At 39.6% G+C, this 16,486-nt stretch overlaps 1 protein-coding gene across 2 annotated transcripts in view; it reads left to right on the top strand.

The window, feature by feature from the left end:
* Positions 1 to 1,124: 1,124 nt before the first annotated feature.
* The window catches only part of Tnip3 (TNFAIP3 interacting protein 3), a 109,326-nt gene continuing 93,964 nt past the window's right edge, over positions 1,125 to 16,486 (top strand). For both annotated transcript variants that reach the window (XM_029478771.2, XM_021165820.3), the window contains exons 1-2: positions 1,125 to 1,253; positions 14,585 to 14,664. In XM_029478771.2, coding sequence (XP_029334631.1) covers positions 1,251 to 1,253; positions 14,585 to 14,664 — 83 coding nt within the window. In that variant the 5' untranslated portion in view covers positions 1,125 to 1,250. The remainder of the gene's footprint in view (positions 1,254 to 14,584; positions 14,665 to 16,486) is intronic.

Genomic DNA, 16,486 nt, shown 5'->3' with positions numbered 1-16,486 from the left:
TGTTGTTCCTCCTATAGGGGTGCAGACCCCTTCAGCTCCTTGGGTACTTTCTCTAGCTCCTTCATTGGGGGCCCTGTGTTCCATTCCAATAGATGACTGTGAAAATCCACTTCTGTATTTGACAGGCACTGGCATAGCCTCATATGAGACCCCATACCAGGTTCCCTTCAGCAAAATCTTGCTGGTATATGCAATAGTGTCTGGGTTTGGTGACTGTTTATGGGATGGATTCCTGGGTGGGGCAGTCTCTGGATGGTCCTTCCTTCCGTCTCAGCTCATAACTTTGTTTCTGTAACTCCTTCCATGGGTATTTTCTTCCCCATTCTAAGGAGGATCGAAGTATCCACACTTTGGTCTTCCTTTTTATTGAGTTTCATGTGTTTTGCAAATTGTATCTTGGGGATTCTAAGTTTCTGGGCTAATATCCACTTATCGGTGAGTGCATATCATGTGTGTTCTTTTGTGATTGGGTTACCTCACTCAGGATGATATCCTCCAGATTCATCCATTTGCCTAAGAATTTCAGAAATTCATTCTTTTTAATAGCTGAGTAGTCCTCCATTGTGGGAGACTGTTTTCTAGGTGATGATACATACAATTTGGAACCCTATAATACTAGTCAGACATCAGTTAGGGCTTATAAATGTAATTTCTCTTCTACCTAAGATAACAGCCATTGCTGCTTTTAAAAGGTAATGTGTTTATTTCTGAATGACTTTAAATACTGATATTTAGATATTAACCTCAGTAGTGGTTCTCTCGGGGAAAGAAATGGTGAGAGGAAAGAGAGGAACATTCTTAGAAATGAGTGTTTGACCTGTGTGGTCCTTACAGTAAATTATACTAATTCTAAACTTCTCTTTATGTGTGGCCCTTTAAACCTGATAGAACTTTTCCACTCAGTGGGCAGGTGGATTTCCTGTAGGACCCCTATTGCCTGAAGAAGTCTGTTGTTTTCTTGTGTTTCCATTGCAACATTAGAGACTAAGAGGGAATCCTCTGTGGTGTTTCACATAGGTCGTGGATCTTTTTATCTATAGGTTGTGTTTGTACTGAGAAGGGAATATTAATAGCTACTGGTGGTAGAGTGACAAGGGGGAGTTCCCTGTGCATGGGCGGATTAACCTTTCAAAATACATGTTTCTATTTAAACCACTTAGTTATTGTTTGATTGGAGCTCTTAAAACAAGGACTCCGTGTTATACCCTGCTGTGCCCTACCTAGATCTGAGAGGAACGATCATACAGAGCATGGTGAGTGACACAGGACGTGTGCCTTTGCTTTCAGTTTGCTTGAGTATCCTCTAACTGTCCTTCATGAAAGGCTTAAGCTTTTCCTTTTGAAATCATGTGCCTGTGTGATTATGAGCTCAGGACTGTTAGCAACCAGAACAAGGGTCTGTGTGTTCCAGGTGGGAAATAACAAGGAACTTGTTGCAGGTGTAATAATGTGTGATGTTTTCCTTTCAAATATTCATTTGAGAGCTTTGCCATTTAGGTATTTCATCCATACCACATAGGTTATTGAAATGAACTCCTTGCTGTATGAGTACAATTTAAATCAAATTCTATAAATGGCAGCTAATTTAAATAAGCATATGAATAATTTCACTCCAGTCACTTTCTCATGCTGCTACAGAGTTCAGTAATACCGATTAAATAGGGCTCAATGAAAGCATCATTCGGTGTGATCCATAGCTGGGGAACTTCTCCATTACATTCTGCATGCTATTATGTAATCACGTTAATATGGACTTCTAAAATAATGGGTTGTTTTTTAAGAATAAATTCACTAGGTTTATTTAGTCTTTCCAAAGGAGATTAGAAAACAAATTTTCTAGGAATAGTTTAAATATGCTCTCAGAGGAAACTTATTTTACTAGTGGACAGAACGAGGTAGGCTAGTTGTCTGTGGGCATCATGATGCTGTTTCATTAAGCTGCAAGCACAGCCAAGAAATTTCTTGCTAAGAGATGCTGATAGGCATCATCCTTCTTGAGTTGTCCTGAAGCCCGGAGTGCATTCTGATCCTTAGTGAGGCTTCCACAATTTCATTCCTGCTGCACAGGACCTCCAAGGGCCCAGACAAAGACAAGAGACAAGTATTAAATATTTATAGAGCGGATCAATTTTCATAAACTATTTTTAATCAACATTTTGAAAGATTAAAATTACAAACTGCAATGTATTTTGCAGTAAAAAACCCTCCTCATGTCTTCCTTGCCTTTTTGCCACCTACGTGTCTGCATATCTAGCCCTAACATACTTGTCTACCACAGATTGTTCCTGCCCGCTGTCTCCATGAAGTATACATTTAATTAAGATATCTTAGCCTCTAGTACAACCTCCCCATTAGATTTGTAGCCATTGTCCCAGTTTTCAGGACACAAGGAAGAACTAATTTGTAATCACAAGAAGCTGAGTCTTAGATTCGATTACTTCTGTAAAAAGTAAGCTGGTCTGAGATGATCAGACTAGCTAAAGACATGGATCTGAAGGGAGCTTGCCCCTTCCATTCTTTTGATCCTCACCTCAAGCTCAAAATAGGTAGAAAGGTTTCCTTCAGTTATAAAAGATTGTAGACAATTGCTGTGGACTCTCTATGTCCAGGTGACTCTCAGGGGATGGCACTCTTGTCACTGTGTTCAGCATCATTTTTGAGGTATAGCCATAGTTTTTTTTTCTTTCAGTTTTAGAGAATACTTTGTCATTAGTCACATATTCTCACTTGGAAAGTTGTTCAATGTTGTTTTTTTTTTTTCCATGAAAACATGATACAGTTTGCATCATTGAGTTTCCAAACAAAACAAGTAAACTGGTTGTGGCAGCCCATGGATAGAATTCCAGCGACCAAGAGGTTCAGGCAGAAGGGTGAGAAATTTATCCTCCACTGAGTAGCAAATGCTAAGCCAGTCTGGGATACATGCGACCTTGTCAAAAGCAAAAACAGTAGATTGCTGAACACCAAATGTCCTCAGTGGCTTGCTGTTATTGTTGTTAGTTAGTCTGTTTTTGAGGCTGTAATTAAGCATACCCCCCCTTTCCTTTTCTCATTACCCCATCAGATCACTTGTATCCTGCTATTTCTCTTTTTCCTCCTCCCACATTCTTCAGTATTTACCCCTCTCCATCCCCATAGTACCTCATTTTCCCATTTCTCTATTCTGATTAATTATACTCTACTATTCCCTTCCTGTCACTCCCCCACCCCTATCCTAGCCATGGTCTTGTTTTGCTCTCTGAATTTTGGTAGTTGAATAATAATACTCCATAGTGCATATCTACCACATTTTCATTATCCGTTTACCAGTCAGAATTTATTTAGGTTGTTTTCATTTCCTAACTATTGTGACTAGAGCAGCAATGAACATGCTTGGTAGCTGTGGAGAAGGATGCTGGTTCCCTTGGGGTTATGCCAAAGAGTGGTATAGCTGGGATGTATGGTAGCTTTTTTATCCGTTTGAGAATTCGCCCACCAACTTTCATAATGTTCGCACCACTTTGCAATTCTACCGACAGAGAACAAGGCTCCCTTTTCCCCTTTCCCCTCCAGTATTTGTTGCCAGGTGTTTTCTCGATTTTTGCAATTCTGCCTGGAATAAGATGTTGTTCTGATGTGATTTCCATAATTTTTTTAGGACAATGAATTTTTAAAAGGCATTCCTTAGCCATTTTTACTTTTTGGGGGAACTCTTTCTTCAGGTTCCAGGACCATTTTTTTTTGAATGGGTCATTTGTTTTGTTTTGGTTCTGACTCTTTGTTTTTCAAATTTGCTGTATGTTCTGCATATAATCCTCCAGCCATTCTGAGGGCTTTCTCTTTAGAAGGCTGATGATTTCTTTAGCTGTTTTAGTTTCTGTTTAGCTTTTTAGTTTCAGGAAGTTCACTTGTCAATGGTTGGCGTTAATACTTGGCCCAATTGAGTCCAAAGCAGGAAGTCCTTTCCTACTCCCATGTTATATAGAGTACTGCCTCAGGAATACATGGGACCACTTTGAAACAAACACAGTAGACTTCCCTAAACTACACACATTCTAGTAGCACTAAGTGTATCCACTGGGTTCTGAAAGAAGAGCACATGGAGTCGGGGAGGAATAATGGGAGAAATTCCAGGGTGAAAAAGGAGCTGGATTTGATTAATACACAATGTATGCTTGTATGACATTCTCAGACAAGAGAAAACACTGTATTATATTAAAACTAGAGAAATACTGTTCAGCTTCAGTGAAAAATATGCATTCTCTTTGAATATTACTTGTAGGATAAAATGTAAAACACATAAATAGTATCAAAAGCAATTGTTTGACTTATGATAAGAAACATAACATGTCTGATATGGACAGATTGGAATTTGCCTAAATATGGATTAGTACAGGAAAATTAATTTTTGATTAGAATATCTGTTGCTTATTTGAACACATGAAATAATATTTTAAAATAACAACAAATATTTAGATATAATTGTTCTGAGAGCATCCAACTTATAAAAGCCAAAGAACAGATTCAGATACAAATCCTGGCCCTCATCTCCAGGAGACAGCCTCCATCAGTGCGGTTCGAGCTCAGCCATCATTTCTGATGGTCACAACTGACTGTCTTTCACTGATTTCCATTTGGAGCTGAGAGACACAGACTTCACTCTTCTGTTGCTGTGTGTAGAACCCAGACTTTGTGCTCCCAGCTTCAGTTCTTTGCGTTTACTTTTGTCAGTCTGAGGATGAGCACCTGAGTATTGAGCTGCAAGGTGCTTTCTGTGTGGCTCTGGGAATTACACTGTGTATGGTTGATTGACGTTTTAGTGATGACACTTAAAAATACACCATATTCTTCATCTTAAAAACTTTAGTGCAGGTTAGAGTATCTAGGAACACCACAAAGCCTTGTCTTAGAGAAACAGAAGCCAGGCAAATAAGCTGGGGTGAGGTTGCAGCAGAGTGATGGATGGCTTACATGGTATAAAAGAATACCTATATCAATCCCCAGGCTTGTAAACAAACATTGGCCCAGCCCGGCCTTTACCAACTTCCCTTTCAAGTAAATGGGAATGTGTCTGGAGGAAGTGATACTGTTAGGAAGAGGCTAAGGATGGAGGTGGGGCTGGCTTACTTGTCGTGGATATGAAAACTACCTATGACAGGTTTTACCTGAGCTGAACTTCCATAGAGAAGACCCATCTTTAGTCCAACATTTCTGATCTTTCTCACAGTAGTCCACATTCATCAATAATTACATACATGATAACATTTGTAGCTCTTAAAAGTCACTTTCTCTACAGGATTTTTAGTCAGTTTTGACGCATCAAATATAGCTTAAATCCTATCACATCTAGAACTTTCAGTTCACCAGGAAACACCAATCAAATCATCAGGTAGTCAGGGGAGCTGAAGGCTGTTCTAAGATGGACCATCCTGTTTCACTATTAGGCTCTTTCTTTTGAAAAAGGCAAGCATTCAATCTGCTTCACAGACGGAGCTTAGTGTAAAGGGCAGCTAGCTTGTTGGATGTAAGAGATAGGTGAGATCCATATCTTTTGATTTTAAATCTAATCAGCCTTCCATTAAAATGCTTAAGAGGACAAATTTGTAATTTGAGGAACCTTAATTAAAACTGCTCAATATAAAGCTTCAATAAAATAGTATTTCCTAGGAGAGAGCAGAAGAAAGACCAAGAATAAGGAGACACTTATTTTTCTGCAGATGAAGGAATCATTCTACAAACAAGACCTATATCATTGGCTAGAAGTTGGTTGGTGATGAGTTTTCACTAAGCCCATGTGTACCTCAGCAGGATTGCAATAATCCTGGCTTCACTAATTTTCATGACTCACAGTATTGGAAAAAGTTTTCAATACTGTCTACAGATTGTAGTCTCTAGTAACTAGGGTGAAAGACACTGAGTTTCCTGCTGCTGGTCCCTGATTTCTGGACTTAGAAATATTTGGAATTGAGGCCCCCCAAGTGACATTTTTCTCAGATGAAAGAAATGCAGGTACCCTGATGTGACTGAACTATGGAGAATCTGTGGTAGCAAAACTTGACTGATATAAAGCAAAATGATTTCTTAGAAGGAAACAGGTGTTAAAAGTCCCCTGATTTAACACCTTTCTCAGAAATATGAAATGGAAAAAAATACCTCAAACTCAAACTATAGCTCTTTGGTTATTTCTTTTGATTTATCCAAATGATGTGTAGCCAAAGATCTCTCATTCTTGATTTCCCTTGAGCCATTACGGTAAATGAGACAGGTGTATAAATTTCCTTCCCTCCAATTTCTTCCACAATACAAGCAACTTCACTACTAGCTAAGTGTGAGAATTCTGTCGATTAGAGACAGTGGATGAATGGGAATGTAGAAGGCATACCCTTTATTGCTGTTGTTGGCTTATGTTGTCATACTTTAAAAATTCTAACAGGGTAGGATGGTGTCCACCTGCAATCCTAATACCTAGGGGACTAAGGCAGATCAGACAAAAGTTCCGGGGCAGCTGAGTTACATAGTGAGTTTGAGGCTACCCTAAGCTACACAGGAAGACACTGTTTACAAACAAATAAAGCTGAGCACCTGCTTTTGCTCATAGAAATGTTCTGAATATTGGAGTGGTGGCTTACCTTTGTGCTTGTAAAGTTTGTTAAGTTTGATAGTTAATTGGTATGTTTTATTTTTCTATGCACGTGTGTGTGTGTTTGCACACATATATGCAAATACACACACAGAAGTATTGTGTGGGGCTTTAGGTATAAGGCTTCTTGAACATACAAACAGGTTATTTCATGTATGAAGAATGATTTAGCCTAAACATGGTATTTAAGGTGCTATTAGAGAAATGTTTTCTAAATTCTTTACCAGTTCTGTGTATAACTATCTGCTAATCTGCTACCATACTCAGTGTTCAGTTCATTCATTCCTTGTTTGTAGGGCACTTATGTAACCAAACATTGAATACTGGGCATTTTCTTGTGACAGAACGACAAGCTCATAGAATTTGCAGTCTGATGCAGAAAAATGATCTAGAATGGACAATGATATGCTCTAAAATAGTAAAATCAAAATTCATGCTGCTAAGAGGGCTGAGCGAGTCATAAAAGTTCACATTAATGGATATACAGAGATTGCTTTTTGTGGGAAGAATGGGTCTAGAGGGAGCAGGGAGCAGAGTAGAAAGGAGCACTCACCGTGGAGGAACTTGTCACCATGGTGACTGGGGAGCATAAATGGCAAGGATCTGGGAATAGCAGAGAGTCTGGTGACCCATCTGAGGGATTCCAAGCTTTTCAGCTGTGTTAACAACTCTATCATTGTGACTGAAGACCACACAGTTTTTACTATGTGTGTGGGAAGAGGGGTGATGACAAGAGCAAATGTGTTTTAAGATGGCTGTAACATAAAAAACAGATAGGAAGTGGCAGAGAAGTCAGGGTGTCCCCACGGTGCCAAGTGTGGATGGCATTGTCAGTGGTTGGACCACATTGGAGAGACATTGTTTATTATCAGCCAAGTTGACAAATCATTAAATGCACTTATTAAATTGCAATTCTCAGATGGTGCAAGTCCCCAGTTCTGCTTTGATAGCCAGCAAATACAAACGAGCAGCTTCGGTGCTATTCAGTGAGGATATTCACCCAGTCCCAGGCTCTGACCACAGATTCTTGGAAGCGATAGTCTAGTGTTTTACACTTCCAGCACCCTTAGAGTTCATTCCATTAGACTGTGGTTCTGAAAATTGATATACAGAGAATAAAAGGCTTAATATTTTACATTTAATTTAACAAGCTCTAATTTAACAAATTAATTTAACAATCAGGTGAGAAATAGACTTGGAGAAAAAAAAACAACTATAGTTTCTAATCTATGATGGGTTTTCCCCCTGGTTACCTTACTTTTTATTTTTATTTATTTTGTTGATAATAGCAGGAACCACTGTTGATTATTTTCATCAACATATTGGCATCAAATATTTTATGTTTTGAAATTTGCAAAAAGACTCCCACAGAAGTTTCCAGGCAAAGTGAAGGTAACTAAACATTACAAATGCTGTACCTTCCGCTTGTGGCTTCATTTCTGAGTGAATTTAATGAGTGGAGAAGACAGATTCATTTACCCATTCACTGCAGCCACGTGACCACTTGTTGATGTTAAGCTTCCTGACTCTGCAAGTATCTGTCCTTTCCTGGCTGAATCTGTTCTACTTCCTCAGTCTCCAGCCAACCACGAACTCAACACACTCTCTGTTTTCTCTCTACAGTATAGGAATGGCACGAAGGGAAGGCCATATGCTCATGGTTGAAATGGCTCACTAGTGTGTGTGTGTGTGTGTTTGTGTGTGTGTGTTTGTGTGTGTGTGTGTTTGTGTGTGTGTGTGAGAGAGAGAGAGAGAGAGAGAGAGAGAGAGAGAGAGAGAGAGAGCATGCGTGCACATGTGTGTGTATGTGTGTACAACTGTTCATGTGTCTGTAAGGAGAACAGATCCACTGATATCATGTGTCCTTCTTTGTCGCTTTCCACAGTACTCCTCTAAGACAGAGTCTCTCACTGACTCTGGAGCTAAGAGGGCAGCCAACAAGTCCCTATAACCTTCCTGTCTCTGGCCCTCTCAGCACTTGGGTTACAGATGTGCATGGTCATCTCTAGCATTTGATAGCTAGGGACTGAACTCAGAACTTTATTCTTGCATGACAAGCGCTCTTACACATGACCCATCGAGAAACAACCAGTTCATTTTTTTTTACCTTTAAAAGCTGAACAGTGCATTTATGAAAAACCAGTTTTATTTGTCTTCCCAAGATACTTGTGGATATATGTCTATTTGTAATTATACAATTTAAGTGAAATGTAAGTGTATTATGTTGTGTGTAACTAAAAATGTAGAATTATTGTGTCTATGCAAGCTAACTTGTATACCTGGGAAAATTTTGGCCTAGTCGGCCATCACTGGAAAGAGAGGCCCATTGGACATGCAAACTTTATATGCTCCAGTACAGGGGAATGCCAGGGCCAAAAAAATGGGAATGGGTGGGTAGGGAAGTGGGGGGGAGGGTATGGGGAACTTTTGGGATAGCATTGGAAATGTAATTGAGGAAAATACGTAATAAAAAAATATTAAAAATTTAAAAAATAAATAAATAAAATCAGACTAAATTTGAATGTGATTGAAAAATACCATAAAAATTTGTAAACACTATGGGTTCAGAAAGTATTGTTGCCTTCTTATGAAGAAACCAAAATTAGAATCACAGGATTAATCAGAAGCTGAGATGGGCAATAGTTCTCTACTAGGAATAGAAGGCATATATTTAACTATTTAATACAGTAAAATAATATTGACATATTACTCTCATAGTCTTAACAATGTTTTATTAACTTTCTACTTGTGGATCTTCTTTGTAATCTATTAGAAAGGTTTGATACATATTCTTATTTTTTATTTTCTATGTTTTAATGGTGTGTGTGTGTGTGTGTGTGTGTGTGTGTGTGTGTGAGACCAGCAGATCCCATGTAACTAGAGTTACAGACAACTGTGAGCCAGCGTGTGGGTTCTGGGTCTTCTGAGACAGCATCCAGTACACTTATACCAAAACGCCATAAAAATTTAGTGGCTGTTCCTATATATAAAAATATGTGAATGAATATATATGTATTTGCAACACAGTATCTTTTAGAATTTTCAGTGGTTATATGTACAAAAGAGGATAACATTTTGATGGTGGTTTAATGCTTACTTAGGACGCATCATAAAAATATACTGAACCTGGTTAACATTTAATTTTAAATTTAGCAAAGGCAGATCCTGAAATGAAACAGGCTTGCTAAGCAAGTATAATGAGCTACAAATGGAACACCCCAGAGAAAAGCGCATGTTGTAAAGATAAAAATCACTTGTCAGCATCAAGTACCTCCTGTCTTAAGAGAAGGTGTCATACCTTTTATGATATTTATATTCTAACACATTCCAACAATATAACATAGACTTGATCAGCACAGCATATTTCCAACAATGTGTCTATTTTCTAAGTTTGAATTATTTTGGAACTTGATTGTGTAAACTTCTGCTTAAACAATCAAACAACTTATGATCTTCACTGATGTACTGAACTTCATCCAAGAATTAAAGGCAAGTCTTGGTTATGTTAAACACAAAGCACCCTCTGCTTCTTTAGCAATATAGAGACTCCTTTGTGAAAAGGAGGAAGTGGGTGGGAGAAAAGAAGAGGAAATTAATAAAGCGATGATGGGAAGGTACTTTCTTTTAGCTTGAGTGAATGTCGTCAACCACTTGGGTATCTTTCCTCCTATGTTCTTTAGTGCTTAATCTTATGGTCCTAAAAATTATATATGACTTATAACTTATTTCACCACAGAAACTAAATTTTGAAGCAACTTTAAATCAAGTTTTAATCTTTCTGATTTCCTGCTTTGTTGACGAAAAAAATGTAAAAATAAAACAGTGTAAATACTCTACTAAAATTTCAAGCAAAACACTGTTGGCGACAATGAAGTATCACCCTCTACTCTTAACTGACAATAACGTTTATCTTCCAATTCATCATATACTGTTAGCATATGATCATTCTTCTATTGTTAAGGCAGAAAGACCTTACTCTGGCCCATGATGGGATATGAAAACAAGAAACCCTTGATTTGCAACCTCTAAGGCTTGCCACTTTGTGTTGACTTCTCTGAGGCCATCTCCTTAGCCTTACCTGAAATCATTAGTCATACAAATCTTAGAAATAATAATTCATATCTACTGATACACATCAAGCTGTGTCAATATGATCATGAATCAAGGTAGTGAACTGACCCATCTACTCAGAAGGAGCCAAAATAGCATGATTGCTGCCCAGACTTCTTCCCAGCATACTGTATTACTTAGGGGAATATGACACTGTGTCCCAATTTTTCAAATTGCACAGTGCTAGCTACCTACCAGGCAGGCACTCGAGCGAATGGCAGTCCTGTGAAGGATGTACTCATCACCCCTGCTTACAGAAGAGGAGATGGAGAGGTGTGGGAAAATTAGACTTCCCGGCAAGCTGCTCACAGCTATTCTGCTGCTCTAGCTCTGTGGCTTAAAAAGTAGCTCTCAAGCAGGTGGCGGGTTGGGAGAGCAGCTGCGGGGGTTCCATCCGGGGATCCTTTGAAAGCTATTGGCATTGTGCAGCTTGATGTTCCTCATCTCAGTCATCCAACTTAAAGGTAGAACTTTCCTGAAGGTTTCCAAAGGAATAGATCATAAGTTTTAGAGGTGATCTTAGCAGAGGGTAATAAATTGACAGTAACTTTGTTGGAGAGGGATCAGATGTATCATGGCAAGACCTCTGTTAGACCATGATATCTATAAGAGACACAAGTACTTCTAGGCAAAATAGTGGCTTCTTTTTTTTTTGCCTTTTTTTTATTAGATATTTTCTTTATTTTCATTTCAAATGCTATCCTGAAAGTTTCCTATACCCTCCCTCTGCCCTGCTCCCCTAGCCACCCACTCCCACTTCTTGGCCCTGGTATTCCCCTGTACTGAGGCATATAAAGTTTGCAAGACCAAGGGACCTCTCTTCCCAATGATGGTCGACTAGGCCATCTTCTGCTACATATGCAGCTCAAGACATGAGCTCTGGGGGTACTGGTTAGTTCATATTGTTGTCCCACCTATAGGGTTGCAGACCTCTTCAGGGTACTTTCTCTAGCTCCTCCATTGGGGGCCCTGTGTTCCATCCTATAGATGACTGTGAGCATCCAAAAATAGTGGCTTCTGATGTGCTCCTGCAAACAGGTGAAGAGGTTTGATACACCCTTGGTTCTAACGCCGTTTATTTAGCATTCACATGCAATTTTAAATTTTTACTAATTTTTTCAAATTGGCATAAAAAGTCATAGGTTTCCTTATGGCATTTTTATGCATGTTGTTTTGGTTGATCCTTCTATACCTCCAGCACAATTGCTCTTGGGAAAAAAATTCTGTGTCCAGCTTGTTTATTTCATTTCAGATCTGGTTTAAGTATGTAAATGTTTAATAAAGATAAAATGTCTTAAATTACATTGAACAAGAAACTATCAAAGATAGTTGCCGTGTTCTCTTAGTGCCAGTGGACCTGTGACTCAGGGCCTCCTGCCTGGTGTTTAGTCTGTCTGTCTGTCTGTCTGTCTATCTGTCTGCTAGTCTTCATACCAACCAAGAGAACTTCAGTGAGTTCATGATCACCCAGTGTAGGGATTAAGTGATGTTCTGATTGACTGTGTATTGTTTGACATGGTCATGACCACGTCAAAGGTCCAATGACTCAGACTCATGGGAGTGGCAAAGCCTTCTCATGGTTGGTCTCAGAGGGATGTCTAAGGCTTCCTCTGTTCCAAGTGAGAATTTTGACAGTATGAAGATAATGTCCATGCTAGTATTCTCTTGGCTTCCCCTAGGCTTTTACACCCTGAAGACTACTCTCCTCCACAGACTTCTCTTGCCAAGATAAGCTAAACCTGCCATTTTAGTCAGCTGTGTAATAGCCCTGCCTCCTTGTTTATCTGTATGCAATAGTCCTGTGTCTCTATTCAGTGTGTATAAAATAAACACACTGAGCTTTCTGGGTGCTGCAGCTTCTACATCAGAGAGCCTGGTCCACCCGATCCCAGCTTTTCTGTGTCTGTGTGTCTATACTTTCTCCATTCCCTCAGGACATCTAGTCAGCTTTCTAGGACCCAAGCCATGCAAGGACATAGCAACCCAGACAGAGGGATTCTGTGCTTCATTTACTTAGTGAAATTTTATTTATTTATTTATCTATTTATCTATTTATCTATTTATCTATTTATCTATTTATCTATCTATCTATCTATCTATCTATCTATCTATCTATCTATTTATTTATTTATTTTTGAGACAGGGTTTCTCTGTGTAACCCTGGCTGTCCTGGAACTCACTCTGTAGATCAGGCTGGCCTCGAACTCAGAAATCCGCCTACCTCTACCTCCCGAGTGCTGGGATTATTAAGGAGCATATTTCACTACAGTTGTTTGTGGGACAACTTGAAGTTACCCTAATCCGGGATTTTGTGCAGATGAAGTCTCAAGGTTTCCCTTTCCATCTGCCAAATAATGTGAAACCACTGCCTTTGTCATATCTATTGATGAGGTTTCACTTATAATGTAAACATTACTGTTAAAAGAAGTATACTTATATTTCAAATTTAAGATATCTCCTCTACAATGTGCAATTGTGGAGGAATAAACATAAAGAACTACATATCTAGTTAGACCTAGGTTGGCAGCTGACTGGTTGTTTGCCTCTCTGGGCTTCCGTTGCTTCCTTTGGCAACTCCGGGTAGTAGAGTTCTTGATGCCTCATTTAAACTAATAGCACATTTATGGGCTTTGCTACAAACTTATTTATTACTTCATTTATATATTAAAAAAAAACCTCAACTTCTAAAGCTGCCAGGATAGGCCCCTCGTTGTCAGGTATCTCTGGCTTTTCTCTTCCATGAGTGTGGGGAATTGTGCAACATCTCTGGAGCATCACACAAAGAAGAGAGGCAGTTATGCAATTTTGCATAATTAGAAGGAAAAAAAGTTATACTAGTTGGTGGTCCAGTTCTTTCAACAGTCCCAAGAGGCATTCTGCTTTCATCTAGTAACTGGCTGTCATGGTGGTAACAGATGACTTTTAAACAGCTGTCCCGAGTCAAAAACAAAATGAAACAAAAAGCCACCCTCCCACGCTGTGTGTAGGTAGTTTGCCAATAGGTAAAGTGAGTCCTTCTCAGAGACCTGAGATGAGCAGACTTTGGGGGCCAGTTTTTATAATTTGACAGAAACTCAAAAAACTCAGACAAGCTACCCTCCTGTTTCCCAGAGACCCAACTCCCTGCGTTTTCTAAAGGGATCATGGCAATTACTAGTTTCCAGGAACATTTAAAATGTGTTAATTTCCTGCAGGAATTAGCTTTCAAAATATACATGATTCATCTAACTCTTCAAGCTCAAGTGTCTGCTATGTACCATCTGAGGCACCATGTTGCCTGTGTAGCTTTTAACAGTTTGGGTAACTATGCTGCAATTAATATTTAATAGAAAAATGGGAAGTAAAAAACATTTCTTTTAGTTGTAACATCACTAATTTCTTCTGTTATCCTGAAAGTGGAAATAATTACCAACTCCCCTTGAACAAAACCTGGCAGAAAGGGTGCTCTGGGAAGAATGGCCTTGTGCTGGGTGGTGGTGAGACCCTGGACAGCTTGTCCCTACAGTGTGGCTAATTGAATTGCAAACATGTCAGCCTGACAGCTTTAACAGTTTATGCCCAGCCGTCTCCCTGTTACTGGACAATTTCTCTCTGTCATCAGAGTCTTCCTTAACTGAAAGGCTGAGACTTTGTTTATACCCAGCTCTTTACCCTGTCGCTGAAGCACACAGAAAGCACACTTGTGGCCTCTCTTCTCATGACTGACACGCTGGAAAATAAGTCATGAGAATAAAAACATGACTTTGGATGGAAAAATGCATCTAACAGGTGGTTTTCTTTCCGAGACTGATAGATTTTTCTTCCCACATCTGAGCCTTGCATCCTTTGTGTTTTAATTTTTTTTCTCTCTTTTAGATTCCACATCGACACCTCACACATGAGAAACATGACGAGACACTGGTAACAATCACCCACGAGTGCGAAGATTATGAAAGGTAAAAGCAGTGTTTTCGTTAGAGGTTACATTTCTGTAATGAAAAGATTCTGCTTGCAGCATTTCTGCTTTCAACAGTGATGACTCTGGAAAGAGAATCTGATGGATGCAAGTGAATGGAGCAGACAAGAGAAGGCAGTGGGAATGGGCACGAGCCATTTACGGCTTTTTGTTTTTATTGTATTATCTTCATCATCAGTGTCATCATCATCATTATGAAAGAGGGAGAGGGACAAACCACATGTGTGTGCGCACACACACACACACACACACACTCACCTATGGAAGAGAGAGAGAGGAAGAGCGAGCAAGAGAGAGAGAGAGTCAAGGCATTGGTGGAGAGGTCAGGGGACAAAGTTGAAGAGTCAGCTCCCTCCTTCAGTGGGGGGGGGGGTTGTGGGGGAGGAGTGTTCTGGGGATCAAACTCTAGCATGAAGTTGGCACAGCAAATACTTTCACCTGCTAAGTCATCTCTTTGTCTCCCGGGGTACATGACTTGAACATTTTTTCCATTGCTATCCAAGAGGCAGGAACTGTGGTGGGCCATGGGAGATTTTGTGTTGGTGATGCTTTCTAGGTTGTACAAATTTTGCTTTGCTAAAGAAACAACTCTTTTGCCAATACATTGAAGAAGTTCTACACAGGTTCCTCAGCCACACCCTTCATTTTGACAATCATTAAAGGGGTTTTTCCTGTCTCCTTCTATTCACTGATACAGTGAGTAACTCTCGGTTCTCACTTGGTACCGTCTATGTGCAAGATGCTATGCTAGCTGCTTGCAGAAGGCATGCGCACACCATTGTCTCCAGCTGCTTACAAGTAAAAATGGAAAAATCTACATGCATAATTAATAATAATATATGGTTAAGTGTTTTGCCTAATAAAAAAAAATAGCCCCAAACTGAATGGAGTGTGCACACCTGCAGCCCTAGCACACAGGAGACAGAGCCAGGAGAATCTCAATAAGCTTGAGACCCACCTTGTCTACGTAGTAAAATTTAAGCCATGGCTTAGTATGAAATTAAACAAAACAGAGTAGAAAGGGAACACCCAGATAAACATAATATGAGAAGTTTGGGAAAGGCAAGACTTAAGGATAGAGATGTCCAAAGGAGTGTGTGACACAGAGTGACAGGAAAGCTGAGTAGGAGTGTCGGCATCAGGAAATGGGCCATTTGGATTTGTTCATCTTTATGTACTGTAATGTCATGGGAAGCTCAGATGAGGTCCCATGGTGAAACTAACTAGCTAAGGCTTTATTCTATAGGACATCTCTTTGTTCCCGAGACTCCCTTTTATAGTATCTATCTTTTAACAAGAGTTTAGACTTGATTTTATCTACTGTTATATGTGGGGGTGGGGGGCACTTGTGACTCAGCATGTGTGTGGAGATCAGAGGACAGCATTATGGGATGCATTCTCTCATATCCACCTTCCTGTGGGTTCTGGGGCTTGAACTAGGTTGTCTGGCTTATCCCTAAGCACTTCTTTCTGTTAAGCCAGCATAGGCAGCCTTTAATGCCTTAAAGATAAACGATGATTAAAGACATACTAAAACTCAGATTCTTAATGTTAGTTTTCAACTAGAGACATCTGTTGGGCTGGAGACATAGTTTCAGTTTCTGAGCTTGTGAACAACCTGCTTCCAATATGAAGATCATGAGGACTATGTAAAGAACTTGGACAGGGAACTGACAGCAGGAGAGTCAGCCAGCAGTGCCTACAATCCATTAGGGGAAAGAGCAATAGCATTAATAAATAGCAGTGTTCACACACCCCACGCATATGCAGACCCTGGCTGATTGGTGCTCTCTGTTCATCAG

This window comes from Mus caroli, unplaced genomic scaffold, assembly GCF_978045245.1.
Source record: "Mus caroli unplaced genomic scaffold, Mus_caroli_1 scaffold_7, whole genome shotgun sequence".
NCBI classification, from domain to species: Eukaryota; Metazoa; Chordata; class Mammalia; order Rodentia; family Muridae; genus Mus; species Mus caroli.
This window is presented reverse-complemented; position numbering and strand designations above follow the sequence as displayed.